The sequence below is a fragment of the Scyliorhinus torazame genome, chromosome 4, assembly GCF_047496885.1.
Source record: "Scyliorhinus torazame isolate Kashiwa2021f chromosome 4, sScyTor2.1, whole genome shotgun sequence".
Lineage (NCBI taxonomy): Eukaryota > Metazoa > Chordata > Chondrichthyes > Carcharhiniformes > Scyliorhinidae > Scyliorhinus > Scyliorhinus torazame.
The window spans coordinates 348,835,378-348,855,998 of record NC_092710.1 but is presented as its reverse complement, the minus strand read 5'-3'; the positions used below and the strand labels follow the sequence as shown (position 1 = coordinate 348,855,998).

The following is a 20,621-nucleotide window of genomic DNA, read 5'->3' as shown; positions in this document are numbered from 1 at the left end:
TCTATCCAATGACCATTTGAATGCCCTTAGTGTTGGCGAGTCCACTACTCTTGCAGGCAGGGCATTCCACGCCCTTACTACTCTCTGAGTAAAGGATCATGCACGGGTGTGCACGCTTCCCAGGGTGTGTGCACAGCAGCTACATCCTGGGACACTTGAAGATCCCCGGGGTCTTCGAAGACCACCCGGTGTGACGGGTTAGTGCTTGCGGGATATGGGGTACCTGCTAAGGTCCTGACTGATGATGCCAGTACGTAGGTCGAAGACAGATGCAGAGACCCGATATAACAAGGCCCACGTTGTCACCTGTGCTGTCATTGAGCGGTGGATCGGACTGCTGAATATGCGATTCCGATGCCTTAACCACTCTGCCGATGCCCCACAGTACACCTGCCAGAGGGCCGCCCACTGTGTGGTGGTGCGCTGTGCCTCCACAACCCGGCACAGCGGCGGGCGGTGCTGGAGGAGGAGGGACGTGCGGCCTAGTCTGAGGACGAGGGCAAGGAGGGGCTGGTGGAAGAGCCTGGGGAGGACCTGCTGGAGCAGCCGGAGGAAGGAGGACAGACGACAGCCAGGGAGGCCCTCATCCTCGCCCGCTTCTCATAGGACTAGGCTACTCGGCCCAAGACCGTAAGAAGCTTCAGAGAGTCGTGAATACCGCCCAGTCCACCATACAAACCCACCTCCCATCCATTGACTCCATCTACACCTCCCGCTGCCTGGGGAAAGCGGGCAGTATAATCAAAGACCCCTCCCACCCGGCTTACTCACTCTTCCAACTTCTTCCATCGGGCAGGAGATACAGAAGTCTGAGAACACGCATGAACAGACTCAAAACTGTTTTCCAGTTTTTTTTCTTCCAAAAGTGACATCAGAGGGAAGCTGTGATCTGATTGGTTGATAGCAAATCTGCCCCAAATTTTTTTTGAAACACAGCTAAACTCGTAAACTTAAATTAAACTAATTAATTAATTAGTGATGGCTGGTCAGGTGATGTGCTTGAGCTGCTTGATGTGGGAGCTGGCAGATCCCATTGCGAGCTGCAGCAACCACATCTGCAGTAAGTGTTGGCTGCTCGAAGAGCTCCGGCTCAGAGTTGATGAGCTGGAGTCTGAGCTTCAAACACTGAGGCACATCCGGGAGGGGGAGACTTACCTGGACACTGTGTTTCAGGAGGCAGTCACACCTGTCAGAGTAAGTAGTTTAAATCCTGCCAGGGACAGCAGGGTGTGACTGCAAGTCAGGCAGGTAAAGGGAACCAGCAGTCAGGAACTCAGGAGCCTCAGCCCTTGACCCTGTCCAACAGGTATGAGGCACTTGCTCCCTGTGTGGATGGCGAAGAGGGCTGCAGGAAGGATGAGTCAGCTGACCAAGGCACCATGGTTCAGCAGGCCATTCAAGGGGAGGGAGTAAATAGGCAAGTTGTAGTTGTAGGGGATTCTATTATCAGGGGGATAGATAGTATCCTTTGTGAGCAGTATAAAGAGTCCCGCATGGTATGTTGCCTGCCCGATGCTAGGGTGCGGGACATCTCTGACCGGCTTGAAAGGATACTGGAGAGGGAGGGGGAGGATCCAGTTGTTGTTGTCCATGTCGGTACCAACAACATAGGCAAGTCTAGGAAAGAGGACCTGTTTAGAATTTATAAAGAGCTAGGATTCAAATTTAAAAAAAACAGGTCCTCAAGGGTCATAATCTCCGGATTACTGGCCGAGCCACGTGCAAATTGGCATAGGGAGGCAAGAATAAGGGAAGTTAACAAGTGGCTGAAAGAGTGGTGTGGGAAAGAGGGGTTCCTTTTCATGGGACACTGGCATCAGTTTTGGGACAGGGGGGACCTATACCATTGGGATGGTCTCCACCTGAACCGAGCTGGGACCAGTGTTCTGGCGAAAAGAGTAAATAGGGTGGTCAATAGGACTTTAAACTAAAGATTGGGGGGAAGGGAAAGTCAGGGAACCAAGAGGTGAAGTAATCAGTGGGAAGCGTAGCTGCTTAGGAATACAAAAAAGCACGAAAAGACAGAACTCAGGAGAGGTTACGATAGTCCCTACCCACAAAATATGACACAGTGTATGGAAAGGCTCAGTAAACTAAGGTCCACCACACTAAGAAAACAAAAAGGGACGGTCAATAGAGAATTAAAGGTGCTATATTTAAATGCGCGCAGTGTACGGAACAAGGTAGATGAGCTTGTGGCCCAGATTGTGACTGGCAGGTATGGGGCGAAATTCTCCCCAAACGGCGCGATTTCCGCCGACTGGCGCCCAAACGGCGCCAATCAGACGGGCATCGCGCCGCCCCAAAGGTGCGGAATGTTCCGCATCTTTGTGGGCCGAGCCCCAACATTGAGGGGCTAGGCCGACGCCGGAAGGATTTCCGCCCCTCCAGCTGGCGGAAACGGCCTTTGTTGCCCCGCCAGCTGGCGCGGAAATGACATGTCGGGGTGGTGCATGCGCGGGAGCGTCAGCAGCCGCTGACAGATTCCCGCGCATGCGCAGTGGGGAGAGTCTCTTCCGCCTCCGCCATGATGGAGACCGTTGCGGAGGCGGAAGGGAAAGAGTGCCCCCACGGCACAGGCCCGCCCGCGGATCGGTGGGCCCCGATCGCGGGCCAGGCCACCAAATCGCCCCGCGCCCCCCCCAGGACCCCGGAGCCCGCCCACGCCGCCTTGCCCCGCCGGTAAATAGGTACTCTAATTTACGCCAGCGGGACAGGCAATTTATCGGCGGGACTTCGGCCCATCCGGGCCGGAGAATCCAGCGGGGGGGCCCGCCAACCGGCGCGGCCCGATTCCCGCCCCCGCCGAATATCCGGTACCGGAGACTTCGGCAACCGGCGGGGGCGGGATTCACGGCGGCCAACGGCCATTCTCCGACCCGCTGGGGGGTCAGAGAATGACGCCCATGATGTGGTAGGCATCACAGAGACATGGTTGCAGGGGGTTCAGGACTGGCATTTAAACATCCAAGGATTCACAACCTATCGAAAAGACAGAGAGGTGGGCAGAGGGGGCGGGGTTGCCTTGTTAATTAGGAATGATATTAAATCAATAGCACTAAATGACATAGGGTCAGATGATGTGGAGTCTGTGTGGGTAGAGTTGAGGAGCCACAAAGGCAAAAAAAACATAATGGGAGTTATGTACAGGCCTCCTAACAGTGGTCAGGACCAGGGGCACAAAATGCACCACGAAATAGAAAGTGCATGTCAGAAAGGCAAGGTCACAGTGATCATGGGGGACTTCAATATGCAGGTGGACTGGGTAAATAATGCTGCCAGTGGACCCAAGGAAAGGGAATTCATTGAATGTTTACAGGAGGGCTTTTTGGAACAGCTTGTGATGGAGCCCACGAGGGAACAGGCCATTCTGGACTTAGTGTTATGTAATGAGCCAGACTTGATTAAAGATCTTAAAGTAAGGGAACACTTGGGAGGCAGTGATCATAATATGGTAGAATTCAATCTCCAATTTGAAAGAAAGAAGGTAGAATCAGATGTAAAGGTGTTGCAGTTAAATAAAGGTAACTACAGGGGCATGAGGGAGGAACTGACGGAAATCGACTGGGAGCAGAGCCTAGTGGGAAAGACAGTAGAACAGCAATGGCAGGAGTTTCTGGGAGTAATTGAGGACACAGTGCAGAGGTTCATCCCAAAGAAAAGAAAGGTTATCAGAGGGGGGATTAGGCAGCCATGGCTGACAAAGGAAGTTAGGGAATGCATCAAAGCAAAAGAGAAGCCTATAATGTGGCAAAGAGTAGTGGGAAGTCAGAAGACTGGGAAGGCTACAAAAACAAACAGAGGATAACAAAGAGAGAAATAAGGAAAGAGAGGATCAAATATGAAGGTAAGCTAGCCAGTAACATTAGGAATGATAGTAAAAGTTTCTTTAAATACAGTAATCTAGTGATGGGAGACAAGGAAATAGCTGAGGAACTAAATAAGTACTTTGCGTCAGTCTTCACAGTAGAAGACATGAGTAATATCCCAACAATTCAGGAGAGTCAGGGGGCAGAGTTGAATATGGTAGCCATCACAAAGGAGAAAGTGCTAGAGAAACTAAGAGATCTAAATATTGATAAATCTCCGGGCCCACATGGGCTACATCCTAGAGTTCTAAAGGAGATAGCTGATGAAATAGTGGAGGTGTTAGTTATGATCTTTCAAAAGTCACTGGAGTCAGGGAAAGTCCCAGAGGATTGGAAAATTGCTGTTGTAACCCCCCTGTTCAAGAAGGGAACAAGGAAAAAGATGGAAAATTATAGGCCAATTAGCCTAACCTCGGTTGTTGGCAAGATTCTAGAATCCATTGTTAAGGATGAGATTTCTAAATTCTTGGAAGTGCAGGGTCGGATTAGGACAAGTCAGCATGGATTTAGTAAGGGGAGGTCATGCCTGACAAACCTGTTAGAGTTCTTTTGAAGAGATAACAAATAGGTTAGACCAAGGAGAGCCAATCCTGACTTCCAAAAGGCCTTTGATAAGGTGCCTCACGGGAGACTGCTGAGTAAAATAAGGGCCCATGGTATTCGAGGCAAGGTACTAACATGGATTGACGATTGTCTGTCAGGCAGAAGGCAGAGAGTTGGGATAAAAGGTTCTTTTTTGGAATGGCAACCGGTGACGAGTGGTGTCCCGCAGGGTTCAGTGTTGGGGCCACAGCTGTTCTCTTTATATATTAACTATCTAGATGATTGGACTGGGGGCATTCTGGCTAAGTTTGCCGATGATACAAAGATAGGTGGAGGAGCAGGTAGTATGGAGGGGGTGGGGAGGCTGCAGAAAGATTTAGACAGTTTAGGAGAGTGGTCCAAGAAATGGCTGATGAAATTCAACATGGGCAAGTGCGAGGTCTTGCACTTTGGAAAAAAGAATAGAGGCGTGGACTATTTTCTAAACGGTGACAAAATTCATAATGCTGAAGTGCAAAGGGACTTGGGAGTCCTAGTCCAGGATTCTCTAAAGGTAAACTTGCAGGTTGAGTCCGTAATTAAGAAAGCAAATGCAATGTTGTCATTTATCTCAAGAGACTTGGAATATAAAAGCAGGGATGTACTTCTGAAGCTTTATAAAGCATTAGTTAGGCCCCATTTAGAATACTGTGAGCAATTTTGGGCCCCACACCTCAGGAAGGACATACTGACACTGGAGCGGGTCCAGCGGAGATTCACACGGATGATCCCAGGAATGGTAGGCCTAACATACGATGAACGTCTGAGGATCCTGGGATTATATTCATTGGAGTTTAGGAGGTTGAGGGGAGATCTAATAGAAACTTACAAGATAATGAATGGCTTAGATAGGGTGGATGTAGGGAAGTTGTTTCCATTAGCAGGGGAGACTAGGACCCGGGGGCACAGCCTTAGAATAAAAGGGAGTCACTTTAGAACAGAGATGAGGAGAAATGTCTTCAGCCAGAGAGTGGTGGGTCTGTGGAATTCATTGCCACAGAGGGCGGTGGAGGCCGGGACGTTGAGTGTCTTTAAGACAGAAGTTGATAAATTCTTGATTTCTCGAGGAATTAAGGGCTATGGAGAGAGAGCGGGTAAATGGAGTTGAAATCAGCCATGATTGAATGGTGGAGTGGACTCGATGGGCCGAATGGCCTTACTTCCGCTCCTAGGTCTTATGGTCTAAAAACAGCTTCTTCTCCGCTGTTACCAGACTCCTAAATGGACTGAACTGACCTCTCCACGCATCTTCTCTACTGAGCAGTACTCTGTAAGCCTCACCCGATGTCCACGTCTATGTATTTACATTGTGTATTTATCGTATGTTTTTCATGTATGGAATGATCTGTCTCGACTGTACGCAGAATAATACTTTTCACTGCACCTCGGTACACCTGACAATGAACCTAATATCTAGTAAACATTTACCAGGTTACATTGGATAACACAGATGCTAAACTATGACATCAAAGTTGATTTTTAATTATTAAGGTCTCAAAAGAACAATAAAATGATCGCATTCAGAGAATGCAACTCAGTTAAACTTTAAAAAATATTCAGCCTATTGCTACCACGAGAAATAATGGGCAAAATCCCGCCGCCGCCTTGCACCCGGCACGGGTACAGGTCAATGTCGGGTTGGCTGTTCCGATGCACAAATGATCCAACGCGGCTGTAGATGGTACAACTCTGTTTTATTGTCTAAACAACGGTAACAACTAACTACTGGCTTGGGTACGTGCTTCACCAGCTAACCTGTGGACCCAGCCCGATCACTATCTTAGTGAGGCACTCAGCACATGGTCCATGTCTGAGTGGCACGCTGTGAGCTCTGTGCTCTGAGCTATCTCCTGGTAGAATGAGCGGGAACTGTGGTACTCCCTGTTTTATAGTGGGTGTGCTCTCACTGGTGATTGGCTGCGATGTTGTGTGTGTGCTGGTTGGTCCAACTACCTGTCCATCAGTGTGTGTGTCATTGCACCATGATATGCTGATGTGGATATCATGACAGTCAATACCACGGGAACTCCAAATAGTGCGCTGGGCCAATCGCAACTCCCTCTCCCGCTCTGCCCGGGATGGTCTGCAATTCTCCCCCGCTGGGCAGCATCCAGAGAGACCCCTGGCTGGTCAGCGACAGGGCAGGGTGGTACCCCTGCCACCTGGGCACCTTGATACTTACCTGTCGCAGTACAGAATGGGGTCCCTGGGTTGGCAGTATCACCAGGACTGGCCCAGGGGATGCAGGATGATGACAACCTGCTCTGCGATGAGCTCTGGTGCTCCGCATCGTTTGACAACATCTGACTCATGCCCACGGTAGCACTTTCCACATTCCGCCTGGGTGACCCCTGCATGCCGGTGGTGGGGACAGTCGGGGGAGGTGGTGGGGGTGGGAGGCCCGAGCCACTCACAACATCCACCCATTCCCTCCCCTTCCCCGGCCAGCTCAGACCAATCCACCCCTCACATCCATCAGATAGAGCACCGAGGCAGATTGTAACGCCCTAGCTCCTATCACTAAACCGTGCCCTGCACCCATTGCAACTTAACTAGTGTCTAACCTCCTGGCCTTATGGTGGTTCCCCAGATGGTACATCAGGAATGGAGACAGCCTGATGTGATTCCCACCCTGCCACCTGGGTCCCCATTGACGGGCGTCTCCTGCGATGACCCGGCCTGGATGGGCCAGGCTGCTGCTCGGGTGTCCCGGGTGGCGTGGTGCCACCTTGTTCTACCCGCTGCCCACCAGATGCGCCAGGGACTGGAGGGTGGGGAGGGGAGTCTGAGGTGCTGCAGTGTTCCGGCACCTTCCCTGTGTGAGTCACTGGCATGGGCCCCATCATCTCCTCCTCCCTCGCGGTGCCCGATGGCCCCCGGGCTACTCCATGGTTCAGGGTGCGAGGGGAGCTGTCCCCTGAGACTCCGCTGACACCTGACACTGCCAGTCCTGGAGGCCCGTTCTTGTCTTGACCAGGGTCTGCACACTCGTGGCTTTGGAACACAGGGAGTGGACCATCTCTGTCTGGGACTGTGCCACATCTTCTGAAAATGAAATTAAAATCGCTTAGTCACAAGTAGGCTTCAAAGTTACTGTGAAAAGCCCCTAGTCGCCACATTCCGGCGCCTGTTCAGGGAGGCTGGAACGGGAATTGAACCGTGCTGCTGGCCTGCCTTGGTCTGCTTTCAAAGCCAGCGATTTAGCCCTGTGCTAAACCCATTCTGGGTTTGTGACACATCAGCCAGTGACTGCGCCATCTCCCCCTGGGACTGGCCCACCTCCCTCGGCGTGTATGCCACGTAGGCCAGCACCTGGGCAATGCCGCCGACTCCCAGCCATGGCCTGCTGCGACTGGGCTCAGGGGCACCGCTGCGATTTCCAGGTGGTTCTTGCACTAGGATGATTGTGAGGTGGCAGCCCTGTCCTGGGCCTCGGCATACCACCTGCACAGAATACCCCAGGCCTTGGACGTGCTGATCCATAGCCAAAACCATAGCCCCAATGCCTCTCCCGCGGACGCTACCCATGCGGTGTTGGCCTGGGCGGCACACATTGTCGGTACCACCTCCTGCTGCTGTACGCGGCTGGACTCCTCCAACTGCACCTGCAGGTGCTGGATGCTCGCCGACATCCCCTCATGTAGTCCCTGGCTCTGTGACTGCATCTCCACCATACACGGGACTGTCTGTTCCAGAACCTCGAGACCCATCTGTACGGCAGCTAGTCCCTGGGGTCGGCCTGCCCTCCAACCGTCCGAACCCTCAGGTGCTCCTACCACCATCTGCTGTATCCTAGCAGTTGTGTGGTGAGCACTAGATAGCGTCACAGGAGCCTCTTCACTATAATGCCCAACCGAGGTGGGTGTCTCTGCCATGGTGGAGGGTGTTGGAGACAGCTGTGACGGGAAATCACTGTCACCCTCCGACCCGAGCTCCGGGGTCTCTTGCGTCTCAGGCGGAGGGCTGGTGTCCAAGTGCTCGGCTCACAGGGAGGGCTCCGGCTGTGGCACTGGCTGGGCGCTCACGGCTTCTGCCACCTGCACCTAGGCACAGTGAACGGCGTCAGCTGGCAGCCTCCTTCCCGGGCCGGGGTACAGGGTGGCCCGTCTCTCCTCCACCGCGTCCAGGAGGGTCTCCAGCTCGGCATCTGAATCCATTAGAATCCATTGTTTTCAGCGTGCCGCCGGTGCTCGTCCCTCAGCGCGAGCGGAATCGGTCCAGATGTGGCGGCAGATTTTCTGTCGTGAAAATCCACGAATTCTGCGCTGGCATCAACACTTCGGGCTGGATTCTCCGATTGCCGACACCGAAATCGAGTTCAGCGATTGGACGAAGAGTCCGTTTTTATGCTGAAATCGGGGGCAGTGTCATTTTTCAGAAGCTCCGCCATAGACATAGAACACATCGTGCAGAAAGAGGCCATTCGGCCCATCGAGTCTGCACCGACCCACTTAAGCCCTCAATTCCACCCTTTCCCCGTAACCCAATAACCCCTCCTAACCTTTTTGGACACTAATAGCAATTTATCACGGCCAATCCACCTAACCTGCCGTCTTTGGACTGTGGGAGGAAACCGGAGCACCCAGAGGAAACCCATGTGTAGTACCCTCAATAACAACACGAGAGTGTGGAATGGTAAATGAAGGCTTTAATAAGCAGAGAACTAGCCAGCTACAGAGACGTGTGCTTACTGACTGCAACCTACAGGGCATCACCTTATATACGGCTCCCTGGTGGGCGGAGCCAGAGGCAGAGTCCCCCAGGGTTCCAAACCTGGTCTGAAAGGGGCATCACCTACATGGTGTTAAGGGTCCAGTAACCATTCATCACATTCACCCCCTGTTTAGTCCTCAAAGTCCGTCGGGGGTGAAGTGGAATTACATGTCTATTCGTTTCGGTGGTCTGATCGTCCTCGTTGACCTTCTCGGCTCGGGCGTTGGTACGGCGGGCACGGACGTCTTTGGTGAGGGTACATCCGGATGCACGGTGGTCGGAGCTATTGTCCGGGTCGGGGTAGGGGGTCAGGGGCAGGGGGGATAACTGGAGGAATAGCTGGGGCTGGGGGTAGCGGTGGCGGCGCCGGCAGGGAGTGTGGGGGGGGGACGCGGTCGGTGTCTACCGACGGAGTGGGGGTCCGGGGGGGCATCAGTGGGGGAACCAGCGGGTGCCAGATCCCAGAGGGAAACCGCGAGGGGGGGGCGTCAGTGGGGGAACCAGCGGGTGCCAGATCCCAGAGGGGAACCGCGAGGGGGGGGTCAGTGGGGGACCCAGCGGGTGCCAGGTCCTGTAGGGAAACCGCGAGGGGGGGGCGTCAGTGGGGGAACCAGCGGGAAACCGCGAGGGGGGGCGTCAGTGGGGGACCCAGCGGGTGCCAGATTCCGGAGGGAAACCGCGGGGGGGGGCGTCCGTGGGGGAACCAGCGGGAAACCGCGAGGGGGGGCGTCAGTGGGGGAACCAGCGGGAAACCACGAGGGGGTGCGTCAGTGGGGGAACCAGCGGGAAACCGCGAGGGGGGGGGCGTCAGTGGGGGAACCAGTGGGTGCCAGGTCCCGTTGGGAAACCGCGAGGGGGGGGGGCGTCAGTGGGGGAACCAGCGGGAAACCGCGAGGGGGGGCGTCAGTGGGGGAACCAGTGGGTGCCAGATCCCGGAGGGAAACCGTGTCCTCCCTGCCGTCGGGGCGTGCGACGTAGGCGTATCGGGGGTTCGCATGTAGCAGTTGGACCCTCTCGACCAGGGGGTCCGTTATATGGCTCCTCGATGCCCCCGGAGTCGTCAGCCAAGGTGGAAGTGAGACCCCAGAGGTGGACTTCCTGGGGAAGACAAACAGGCGGTTGTGAGGGGTCTCATTCGTGGCCGTGCAGAGGAGCGACCTAATGGAGTGGACGGCATTGGGTAGGACCTCCTGCTAGCGGGTGGTTGGGAGACTTCTTGACCGCAGGGCCAGAAGGACAGCCTTCCAAACTGTTGCGTTCTCCCTCTCCACCTGTCTGTTTCCCTGCGAGTTATAACTGGTCGTTCTGCTCGAGGCAATGCCCTTGCTGAGCAGATACTGACGCAGCTCATCGCTCATGAACGATGTACACTGGTGGCTGTGGATATAAGTGGGGAAACCAAACAGGGTGAAGATGCTGTGCAGTGCCTTAATCACCGTGGCTGAGGTCATGTCGGGACAGGGAACGGTGAATGGGAAGCGGGAGAACTCGTCGATGATGGTTAGGAAGTAGATATTGCGGTTGGTGGACGGGAGGGGACCTTTGAAGTCCACGCTTAGTCGCTCAAAGGGCCCCGAGGCTTTTACAAGGCGAGCCTTGTCTGGTCGGTAGAAGTGCGGTTTGCACTCCGCGCAGATCTGGCAAGCCTTGGTCATGGCCTTGACCTCCTTGGTGGAGTAAGGCAGGTTGCGGGACTTGATAAAGTGGACAAGCCGGTGACCCGGGTGGCAGAGGTCATCGTGGATGGCCCGCAGGCGAATACTCCTTCGCGTTGGCACACGTTGGAGAGTTCGATCCTCCACCTCAGGATTTTATCATTTTAAATTTTGCCCCGTTGTGCGTTATCAAACATGAAGGTTACCGTTGGTCGGTAACGAGGGTGAACCTCCTACCGGCTAGGTAGTGCCTCCAGTGCCGCACAGTCTCCACAATGGCTTGTGCCTCCTTTTCGACTGCAGAGTGCCGAATCTCTGAGGCGATGAGGGTCTGGGAGAAGAATGCTACTGGCCTGCTACCTGGTTGAGGGTAGCAGCCAGGGCGATGTCAGACGCATCGCTCTCTACCTGGAAACGGATGGTCTCGTCCACCGCATGCATAGCGGCCTTGATGATGTCGGCCTTGATGCGACTGAAGGCCGACCGGGCCTCAACCGTCAGGGGAAATGTTGTGGTCTTTATGAGTGGGCGGGCTTTGTCCGCATATCTGGGGACCCACTGGGCGTAATAGGAGAAAAGCCCCAAGCACCGTTTGAGGGCCTTGAGGCTACGGGGGAGGGGGAGTTCCTTCAGGGGGCGCATGCGGTCGGGGTCGGGACCTAGGACCCCGTTTTCCACGACGTAGCCAAGGATGGCTAGTCAGGTTGTGTGGAAAGCGCATTTCTCCTTATTGCAGGTCAGGTTGAGGGCCCGGGCAGTCTGGAGGAACCTTTCAAGGCTCGCGCCATGGTCCTGCTGATCATGGCCGCAGAAGGTGACATTGTCCAAGTACGGGTAAGTAGCCCGCAGGCCGTACTGGTCCAACATTTGGTCCATCGACCTCTGGAAGACGGAGACCCCATTTGTGATGCCGAAGGGGACCCTGAGGAAGTGGAAAAGCCGGCCGGCTGCTTCGAAAGCAGTACAGAGGCGATCTTTCGGTCGGATAGAGAGCTGGTGGTAGGCGGATTTTAGGTCGACTATGGAGAATACACGATATTGAGCGATCCGATTGACCATCTCTGCTATGCGGGGGAGGGGGTACGCATCGAGCTGCGTGAAGCGGTTTATGGTCTGGCTGTAGTCCACGACCGTCCATTTCTTTTCCCCGGACCGTACTACACCCACTTGTGCTCTCCAGGGGCTGTTGCTAGCCTCGATGACTCCCTCTTCCAGTAAACGCTGGCCCTTTGACTTGATAAAAGTCATATCTTGGGCACTGTACCGCCGGCTCCTGGTGGCGACGGGATTACAGTCGGGGCTGAGGTTTGCGAATAGTGAGGGGGGTGCAACTTTCAGTGTTGCAAGACTGCATACCGTGAGGTGGGGCAAGGGGCCATCGAACTTAAGTGTCAGGCTTCGGTGGCTGCATTGGAAATCCAGACCGAGCAGCAGGGGGGCGCAGAGGTGAGGGAGGATATAGAGTTTGAAACGAGCGTATTCGGTGCCATGGATCACGAGATTCACAATACAATACCCCTTGATTTGGACCGAGTGGGACCCGGAGGCGAGGGCTATGGTTTGGGAAACGGGATAGGTGCGCAAGGAGCAGCGCCTTACCGTTTCTGGGTGGACAAAGCTCTCCGTGCTTCCGGAGTCGAAGAGGCAGGGAGTGTTTATATGTCTAATATAAATGGTCCTGGACCTCCCTGCCTAACAGCACTGTGGATGTACCTACACCTCAGGGAATGTAAATTACTGGCTATGGACTATTTTATAATATCTTTCCCCGTCAGGTTCGTGTATTGCAGAATAAGGGTCTGCCAGCTGACAATTACTCAACTGAGAATGCCATCCTCGTAAAGCTGAGCCAAAACTGGCCATTACTCATCGACCCACAGGGGCAAGCCACTGATTGGATCATAAAGATGGAAGCCCAGGAACTGCGTATACTCCTGGCGACAGACCCCGATTATATGAAAACAATGGAGGTCGCCATTCGAATGGGAAATCCAGTTCTACTGCATGTGAGTACAGAGAATGTGGCTGGACAAATGGAGCTTTACTCTGTATCTAACCCCGTGCTGTACCTGTCCTGGGAGTGTTTGATGGGGACAGTGTAGAGGGAGCTTTACTCTGTATCTAACCCCGTGCTGTCCCTGTCCTGGGAGTGTTTGATGGGGACAGTGTAGAGGGAGCTTTACTCTGTATCTAACCCCGTGCTGTCCCTGTCCTGGGAGTGTTTGATGGGGACAGTGTAGAGGGAGCTTTACTCTGTATCTAACCCCGTGCTGTACCTGTCCTGGGAGTGTTTGATGGCAACAGTGTAGAGGGAGCTTTACTCTGTATCTAACCCCGTGCTGTACCTGTCCTGGGAGTGTTTGATGGAGACAGTGTAGAGGGAGCTTTACTCTGTATCTAACCCCGTGCTGTACCTGTCCTGGGAGTGTTTGATGAGGACAGTGTAGAGGGAGCTTTACTGTGTATCTAACCCCGTGCTGTACCTGTCCTGGGAGTGTTTGATGGGGTCAGTGTAGAAGAAGCTTTACTCTGTATCTAACCCCGTGCTGTACCTGTCCTGGGAGTGTTTGATGGGGTCAGTGTAGAAGGAGCTTTACTCTGTATCTAACCCCGTGCTGTACCTGTCCTGGGAGTGTTTGATGAGGACAGTGTAGAGGGAGCTTTACTCTGTATCTAACCCCGTGCTGTACCTGTCCTGGGAGTGTTTGATGGGACAGTGTAGACGGAGCTTTACTCTGTGTCTAACCCCATGCTGTACCTGTCCTGGGAGTGTTTGATGGGACAGTGTAGACGGAGCTTTACTCTGTATCTAACCCCGTGCTGTACCTGTCCTGGGAGTGTTTGATGGGGACAGTGTAGAGGGAGATTTACTCTGTATCTAACCCCGTGCTGTACCGTGCTGGGAGTGTTTGATGGGGACAGTGTAGAGGGAGCTTTACTCTGTATCTAACCCCGAGCTCTACCTGTCCTGGGTGAGTTTGATGGGGACTATGTAGAGGGAGCTTTACTCAGTATCTAACCCCGTGCTGTACCTGTCCTGGGAGTGTTTGATGGGACAGTGTAGAGGGAGCTTTACTCTGTATCTAACCCCGTGCTGTACCTGTCCTGGGAGTGTTTGATGAGGACAGTGTAGAGGGAGCTTTACTGTGTATCTAACCCCGTGCTGTACCTGTCCTGGGAGTGTTTGATGGGGTCAGTGTAGAAGAAGCTTTACTCTGTATCTAACCCCGTGCTGTACCTGTCCTGGGAGTGTTTGATGGGGTCAGTGTAGAAGGAGCTTTACTCTGTATCTAACCCCGTGCTGTACCGTGCTGGGAGTGTTTGATGGGGACAGTGTAGAGGGAGCTTTACTCTGTATCTAACCCCGAGCTCTACCTGTCCTGGGTGAGTTTGATGGGGACTATGTAGAGGGAGCTTTACTCAGTATCTAACCCCGTGCTGTACCTGTCCTGGGAGTGTTTGATGGGACAGTGTAGAGGGAGCTTTACTCTATATCTAACCTCGTGCTGTACCGTGCTGGGAGTGTTTGATGGGGACAGTGTAGAGGGAGCTTTACTCTGTATCTAACCCCGAGCTGTACCTGTCCTGGGTGAGTTTGATGGGGACTGTGTAGAGGGAGCTTTACTCTGTATCTAACCCCGTGCTGTACCGTGCTGGGAGTGTTTGATGGGGACAGTGTAGAGGGAGCTTTACTCTGTGTCTAACCCCGAGCTGTAACTGTCCTGGGAGTGTTTGATGGGGACAGTGTAGAGGGAGCTTTACTCTGTATCTAACCCCGTGCTGTCCCTGTCCTGGGAGTGTTTGATGGGGTCAGTGTGGAGTGAGTTTTACTCTGTATCTAACCCCGTGCTGTCCCTGTCCTGGGAGTGTTTGCTGGAGACATTGTAGAGGGAGCTTTACTCTGTATCTAACCCTGTGCTGTACCTGTCCTGGGAGTGTTTGATAGGGACAGTGTAGAGGGAGAATTACTCTGCATCTAACCCCGTGCTGTCCCTGTCCTGGGAGTGTTTGATGGGTTCAGTGTGGAGTGAGTTTTACTCTGTATCTAACCCCGTGTTGTACCTGTCCTGGGAGTGTTTGATGGGGTCAGTGTAGAGGGAGCTTTACTCTGTATCTAACCCCGTGCTGTCCCTGTCCTGGGAGTGTTTGATGGGGTCAGTGTGGAGTGAGTTTTACTCTGTATCTAACCCCGTGCTGTCCCTGTCCTGGGAGTGTTTGATGGGATCAGTGTGGAGTGAGTTTTACTCTGTATCTAACCCCGTGCTGTACCTGTCCTGGGAGTGTTTGATGGGGTCAGTGTGGAGTGAGTTTTACTCAGTATCTTAACTCCACGGAGTCTCAGTTGAAGCATTGGAATCATCAAATGTAAAGAAATCTATTTTTTTCCCATCCTTTCTTCCCAGGATTTAGAGGAGCAGATCGATCCTGGTCTGAATCCAATCTTAGTGCGAGACATTTGTATTCGAGGGGGCCAGGAGTACATCAGGATTGGCAGCGCAGATGTAGAATATAATTTCAATTTCAGGTAATTCTGGATCAGATGCAGGGCAATCAATAGAATTCCAATTTCAGCTCATTGACCCTGGCTGCTGCCTCTCACACTGACCATAACTGTGAAACTGCAACTTGACTCTGACCCTGACCCCTGTCCCTGGTCCCTGACTCAGATCCAGTCTTCTGAAACTCATTTTGGCTCTGATCCCTGTCCCCTGGACCCAGAAAGAAAAGAGGACATAGTGCTCCTGTTTCAGCTGAACGATAGTCATTCGCAAGACTCAGTCTTGACCGATCAGAGTTAAACCGCCTGTTTTAAATTTCAACCAATGCTTTGCAGTGACCTGCCAGTGAGTTACCATCAACTGGTGCATTCTCCATGGCAACGCCACCTGTCAACCAATCAGCACCCTCTTCGCTTACACTATGACGTGATTTCCCCTGACATTGATAAACGTGATGTGGAGATGCTGGCGTTGGACTGGGGTGAGCACAGTACGAAGTCTTACAACACCAGGTTAAAGTCTAACAGGTTTGTTTCGATGTCACTAGCTTTCGGAGCGCTGCTCCTTCCTCAGGTGAATGAAGAGGTATGTTCCAGAAACAAATATATAGACAGATTCAAAGATGCCAGACAATGCTTGGAATGCGAGCATTAGCAGGTGATTAGATCTTTACAGATCCAGAGATGGGGTAACCCCAGGGTAAAGAGGTGTGAATTGTGTCAAGCCAGGACAGTTGGTAGGATTTCGCAGGCCAGATGGTGGGGGATGAATGTAATGTGACATGAATCCCAGGTCCCGGTTGAGGCCGCACTCATGTGTGCGGAACTTGGCTATAAGTTTCTGCTCGGCGATTCTGCGTTGTCGCGCGTCCTGAAGGCCGCCTTGGAGAACGCATACCCGGAGATCAGAGGCTGAATGCCCTTGACTGCTGAAGTGTTCCCCGACTGGAAGGGAACATTCCTGCCTGGTGATTGTCGTACATTGATAAACGTGTGATTATTCTGTTGCGCGCACAATGAAACATTTTGACAGAATTCAGCGATGTTCAGGTTGTGTGTTAGCCAATGAGTATTAGAAGGAGTATTAGTATTAGTATTAGTATTAGTATGAGTTGTTCACTGGTTTGTCAATATTGTTGCAGGTTGTACATGACCACACGGATTTCCAACCCTAACTTTCTCCCGGCTATCTGCAACCTGGTGAATTTGATAAACTGCACAGTGACGTTTGAGGGCCTTCAGGAGCAACTTCTGTCTCGAGTGGTAAAGCGGCAACACCCTCAAGTGGAGGAGCAACTTGGGCAATTACTGCAAAGCATCGCCAGTGACCTGGTCACCCTCCGGGACCTCGAGAATAAATCACTCTCCCTGCTGCAGCATACCGAGGGTAAGGTGGGCTGTAAAAGGGACAAAATCTCATCTTTCCGGATGATTTTTTTGAAAGGTGAAAATTGGTGTGAATGAATACCATGCTCTGAATGAGATGCATCAGTTTGAAAGTTCACTCTGTCCTAATTGCTGACTCCCATTGAACTGGAGATACTGAAGCAGAAACGTGCAGGTTTAGCATTCAAATGCTGATTAGACTCACTTTTCGTGGAGCAGGATGTGTGGGCTCCTCACACCCATTTCCAATGGCGATGTGGGTGTACTGATCGGCACAAAGCGGCAGATTTCAGGATGGCTTCGGGCTGATGTGAGTGCCGCACATGTTGTCAGGCGCAGCACTGCTGGAGGAGATCCAGTGGAGGAGCTATATGTCTATACCTCTCCCTCCTGTCCCTCTCCTGCATACAAGACCGTAAGATATAGGAGCAGAATCAGGCCATTCGGCCCATCGAGTCTGCTCCGCCATTCAAACATGGCTGATATTTTTCATTCCCATTCTCCAGCCTTCTCCCCATAACCCCTGATCTCCTTATTAATCAAGAACCTATCTATCTCTGTCTTAAAGACATTCAGTGATTTGGCCTCCACAGCCTTCTGCGGCAAAGAATTCCACAGATTCACCACCCTCTGGCTGAAGAAATTCCTCCTCATCTCTGTTTTAAAGGATCGTCCCTTTAGCCTGAGATTGTGCCCTCTGGTTCTAGCTTTTCCTACAAGTGGAAACATCCTCTCCACGTCCACTCTATCCAGGCCTCGCAGTATCCTGTAAGTTTCAATAAGGTTTCCCTCATCCTTCTAAACTCCAACGAGTACAGACACAGAGTCCTCAACCATTCCTCATACGAGAAGCTCTTCATTCGAGGGATCATTCTTGTGAATCGCCTCTGGACCCTTTCCAAGGCCAGCACATCCTTCCTTAGATACAGGGCCCAAAATTGCTCACAATACTCCAAATGGGGTCTGACCAGAGCCTTATACAGCCTCAGAAATAGATCACTGGTCTTGTACTCTAGCCCTCTTGACATGAATGCTGAGGGACTCGATGCAGGGGTGAGCAAACTTGCCTGAGGCCACATATAGGGTTAGAAATTATGCGACGGGATAAATACTCTGCAAGCAAACAATTTGTGTTCAAACATCGACAGTACAATTTTATTTTAGAATCAACAGTGTTAAAATAATAGTATAATACCGTGAACAATAAACTTTTAGAAAATTGTGCCATTTGGGGTGGGTCACCACATAGCTCAATTTCTCATGTCACAGATTTTATGAAATGAAAATCGCTTATTGTCACAAATAGGCTTCAAATGAAGTTACTGTGAAAAGCCCCTAGTCGCCACATTCCGGCGCCTGTTCGGGGAGGCTGGTACGGGAATTGAACCGTGCTGCTGGCCTGCCTTGGTCTGCTTTCAAAGCCAGCTGGTTTAGCACAGGGCTGTGTGTAAGAGATTCCAGTGGACCGCTATGGAAAAGTTTGGTAGTTTCCCTGTTTGTTGAAAACTTCATTACATTTAAGTATGTAATCAACTTTGTTGAATCCTGGGTAGTTCTCCATTTGACTGACAATAATCAAAATGTATTCAAATATTTTAGCTTCAAAGTTATTCAGTGATTTCTTTGTTAATCAATTTAACTCCGAAGAAGAAAGATTAGAGTAAAGTTTGGTTAAAAAATAAACAGATAAACCCTCACTTATTATTCATCCTTACGCCATCATAACAATGCAGTGCAAAAACAATTCTGAATTGTATTTCCTTTTCCACATCCTCCCCAGTGCAGTTTTTCGTTAAAATGGCATCAAAGTCTGCTGCAGTTCTTGTTGTGCAAATCTGCAAGAGGAAGCTGACAAATGGGATGGCATGGTGGTTGGCACTGTTGCTTCACAGCACCAGGGACCCAAGTTCGCTCCTGGCCTTGGGCCACTGTCTGTGTAGAGTTTGCAAGTTCTCTCTGTGTCTGCGTGGATTTCCTCCGGATGCTCCGGTTTCCTCCCCCAGTGTGGAGATGTGCAGTTAGGTGGATTGGCCATGCTAAATTGCAATTAAGGATTGACAAAAGAGCTGACCTAGCCAACGAAGCCCGCGTCCTGCAAACAAATGTATTAAAAGAAAATTAACCTCTATTTTTGGTCCCAATCAGGCAAATCATTTTTACACCTTCTCCAATGTGTTCATTTTCTGATTGAACATTTGGAGAACAAAGCTATGCCTCATACTCCAAGAAAGGCCTCACAAAGCTTAACAAACTTCTTCACGTACAAGCTTAACATGTCTTCTGTTTTTCATGCGTTTTCCAATTCTGTTCAAAACAGTAAAACTGTTTGGATTAATAATTTTGTATTAACCAGTTATCCCAGCAAAGCTCTATTGATCCAAATGGCCTATTTCTGTCCTGTAAATAGACGAGAATACAATATAACTAGTCTGCACAGTGTAACTGGCTTATGTACAATACGACTAGCCTGTGTTGTGTAATTGGCCTGTCGTGTGTAACTATATTTCCAGACTGTACAACTGCCACAATGTTTTATTTCAACAACAACTAGGATTAGAGATTTCGGGAAGGAATTCCACAGTTTGGGATCTCAGCAGCTGAAGTCAACAACGGAGCAAATAGAATCAAGGATGGACAAGTGAAAGTCTGAGAGTTTGCTGGGGTTGGGACAGGTTAGAGAGGTAGGAAGGTCACCTTTCTTTCAGCGCAAAGAGGTTTTCATCATGACTTTTCCTTACCATAGGGCATATCCTAGATGACCAGGACCTCATTGACACCCTTCAAAAATCAAAAGACATGTCCAAAGTCATTGAAATGCGAGTTGAGGCATCGGAGGAAAATGAGAAGAAAATTATGCATGCTCGCAAGAAGTACCTGCCCATGGCAACACGGGGTTCTGTCATGTACTTTGTGATGGATGAGCTGGGAAAGCTGAACTGTATGTACCAGTTTTCTCTGCACTGGTTCATGAAGATATTCACCGAGTCTGTGAGTGACCTGCACAAGCCACACACAAGGAGGCCACGGTCGGGCTTTGTACATCGTGCTTCTAAATTACAGCGACCTGGCAATGAATTCAAACACTTATCAGTGAACACTACAAAAATGCACATTGGCTTCAAGTCGCATTTACAGAACATGATGAACACACTGACTGAGAATACCTACAAGGTATGTCACTGGCTCGCAACATGGGCAGTTAGTTAAACTTACACAATGATATCATTGATCCGAGACACTCCCAACCTGCCGTTAGATGGTTATGAGCAGGTAACAGGGACGAAATGCCTCCTCTCTACCACTCTTTCCGGGTTGGTTATAACAAAGTTGAATTTGAAAGGGAGGTGATATTGGTCGGAATTCTCTGGCCATTGCGATTCAATGTTCCCGCCCGCTGTGCAGCCCCACCAGGGGGTTTTGTGGCAGGATGGGGTGGTTACACCAGGAAATTCCATTGACAAGTGGTGGGAAGATAGAACGCCCCCACCGGCAGCCAAGAAGCACGTGGCTGACGGACAGGAGATTCCCGCCAGGTTCTTTAGATTCACAAGTGAAGTGTTCGCTTTATTGTTCAACTCACACAGGTAATAGGGGCATAGACAGAGTGGTTAGTCAGAGACTTTTCCCCGGGGTAGAGGGGTCAATTACTAGGGGGCATAGGTTTAAGATGTGAGGGGCAAGGTTTAGAGGAGATGTACGAGGCAAGTTTTTTACACAGAGGGTAGTGGGTGCCTGGAACTCGCTGCCGGAGGAGGAGGTGGAAGCAGGGACGATAGTGACGTTTAAGGGGCATCCTGACAAATACATGAATAGGATGGGAATATCGGGATACGGACCCAGGAAGTGTAGAAGATTGTAGTTTAGTCGGGCAGCATGGTCGGCACGGGCTTGGAGGGCCGAAGGGCCTGTTCCTGTGCT

General features: G+C 51.5%; 1 protein-coding gene across 1 annotated transcript in view; it reads left to right on the top strand.

Annotated features, from left to right (window-relative positions):
* LOC140411509 (dynein axonemal heavy chain 6-like) overlaps positions 1 to 20,621 on the top strand; it is a 1,703,852-nt gene that overhangs the window by 1,617,055 nt on the left and 66,176 nt on the right. Inside the window, exons 67-70 of the mRNA XM_072500595.1 lie at positions 12,595 to 12,825; positions 15,223 to 15,344; positions 16,460 to 16,704; positions 19,447 to 19,874. Of these exons, the coding sequence (XP_072356696.1) occupies positions 12,595 to 12,825; positions 15,223 to 15,344; positions 16,460 to 16,704; positions 19,447 to 19,874 (1,026 nt within the window). The remainder of the gene's footprint in view (positions 1 to 12,594; positions 12,826 to 15,222; positions 15,345 to 16,459; positions 16,705 to 19,446; positions 19,875 to 20,621) is intronic.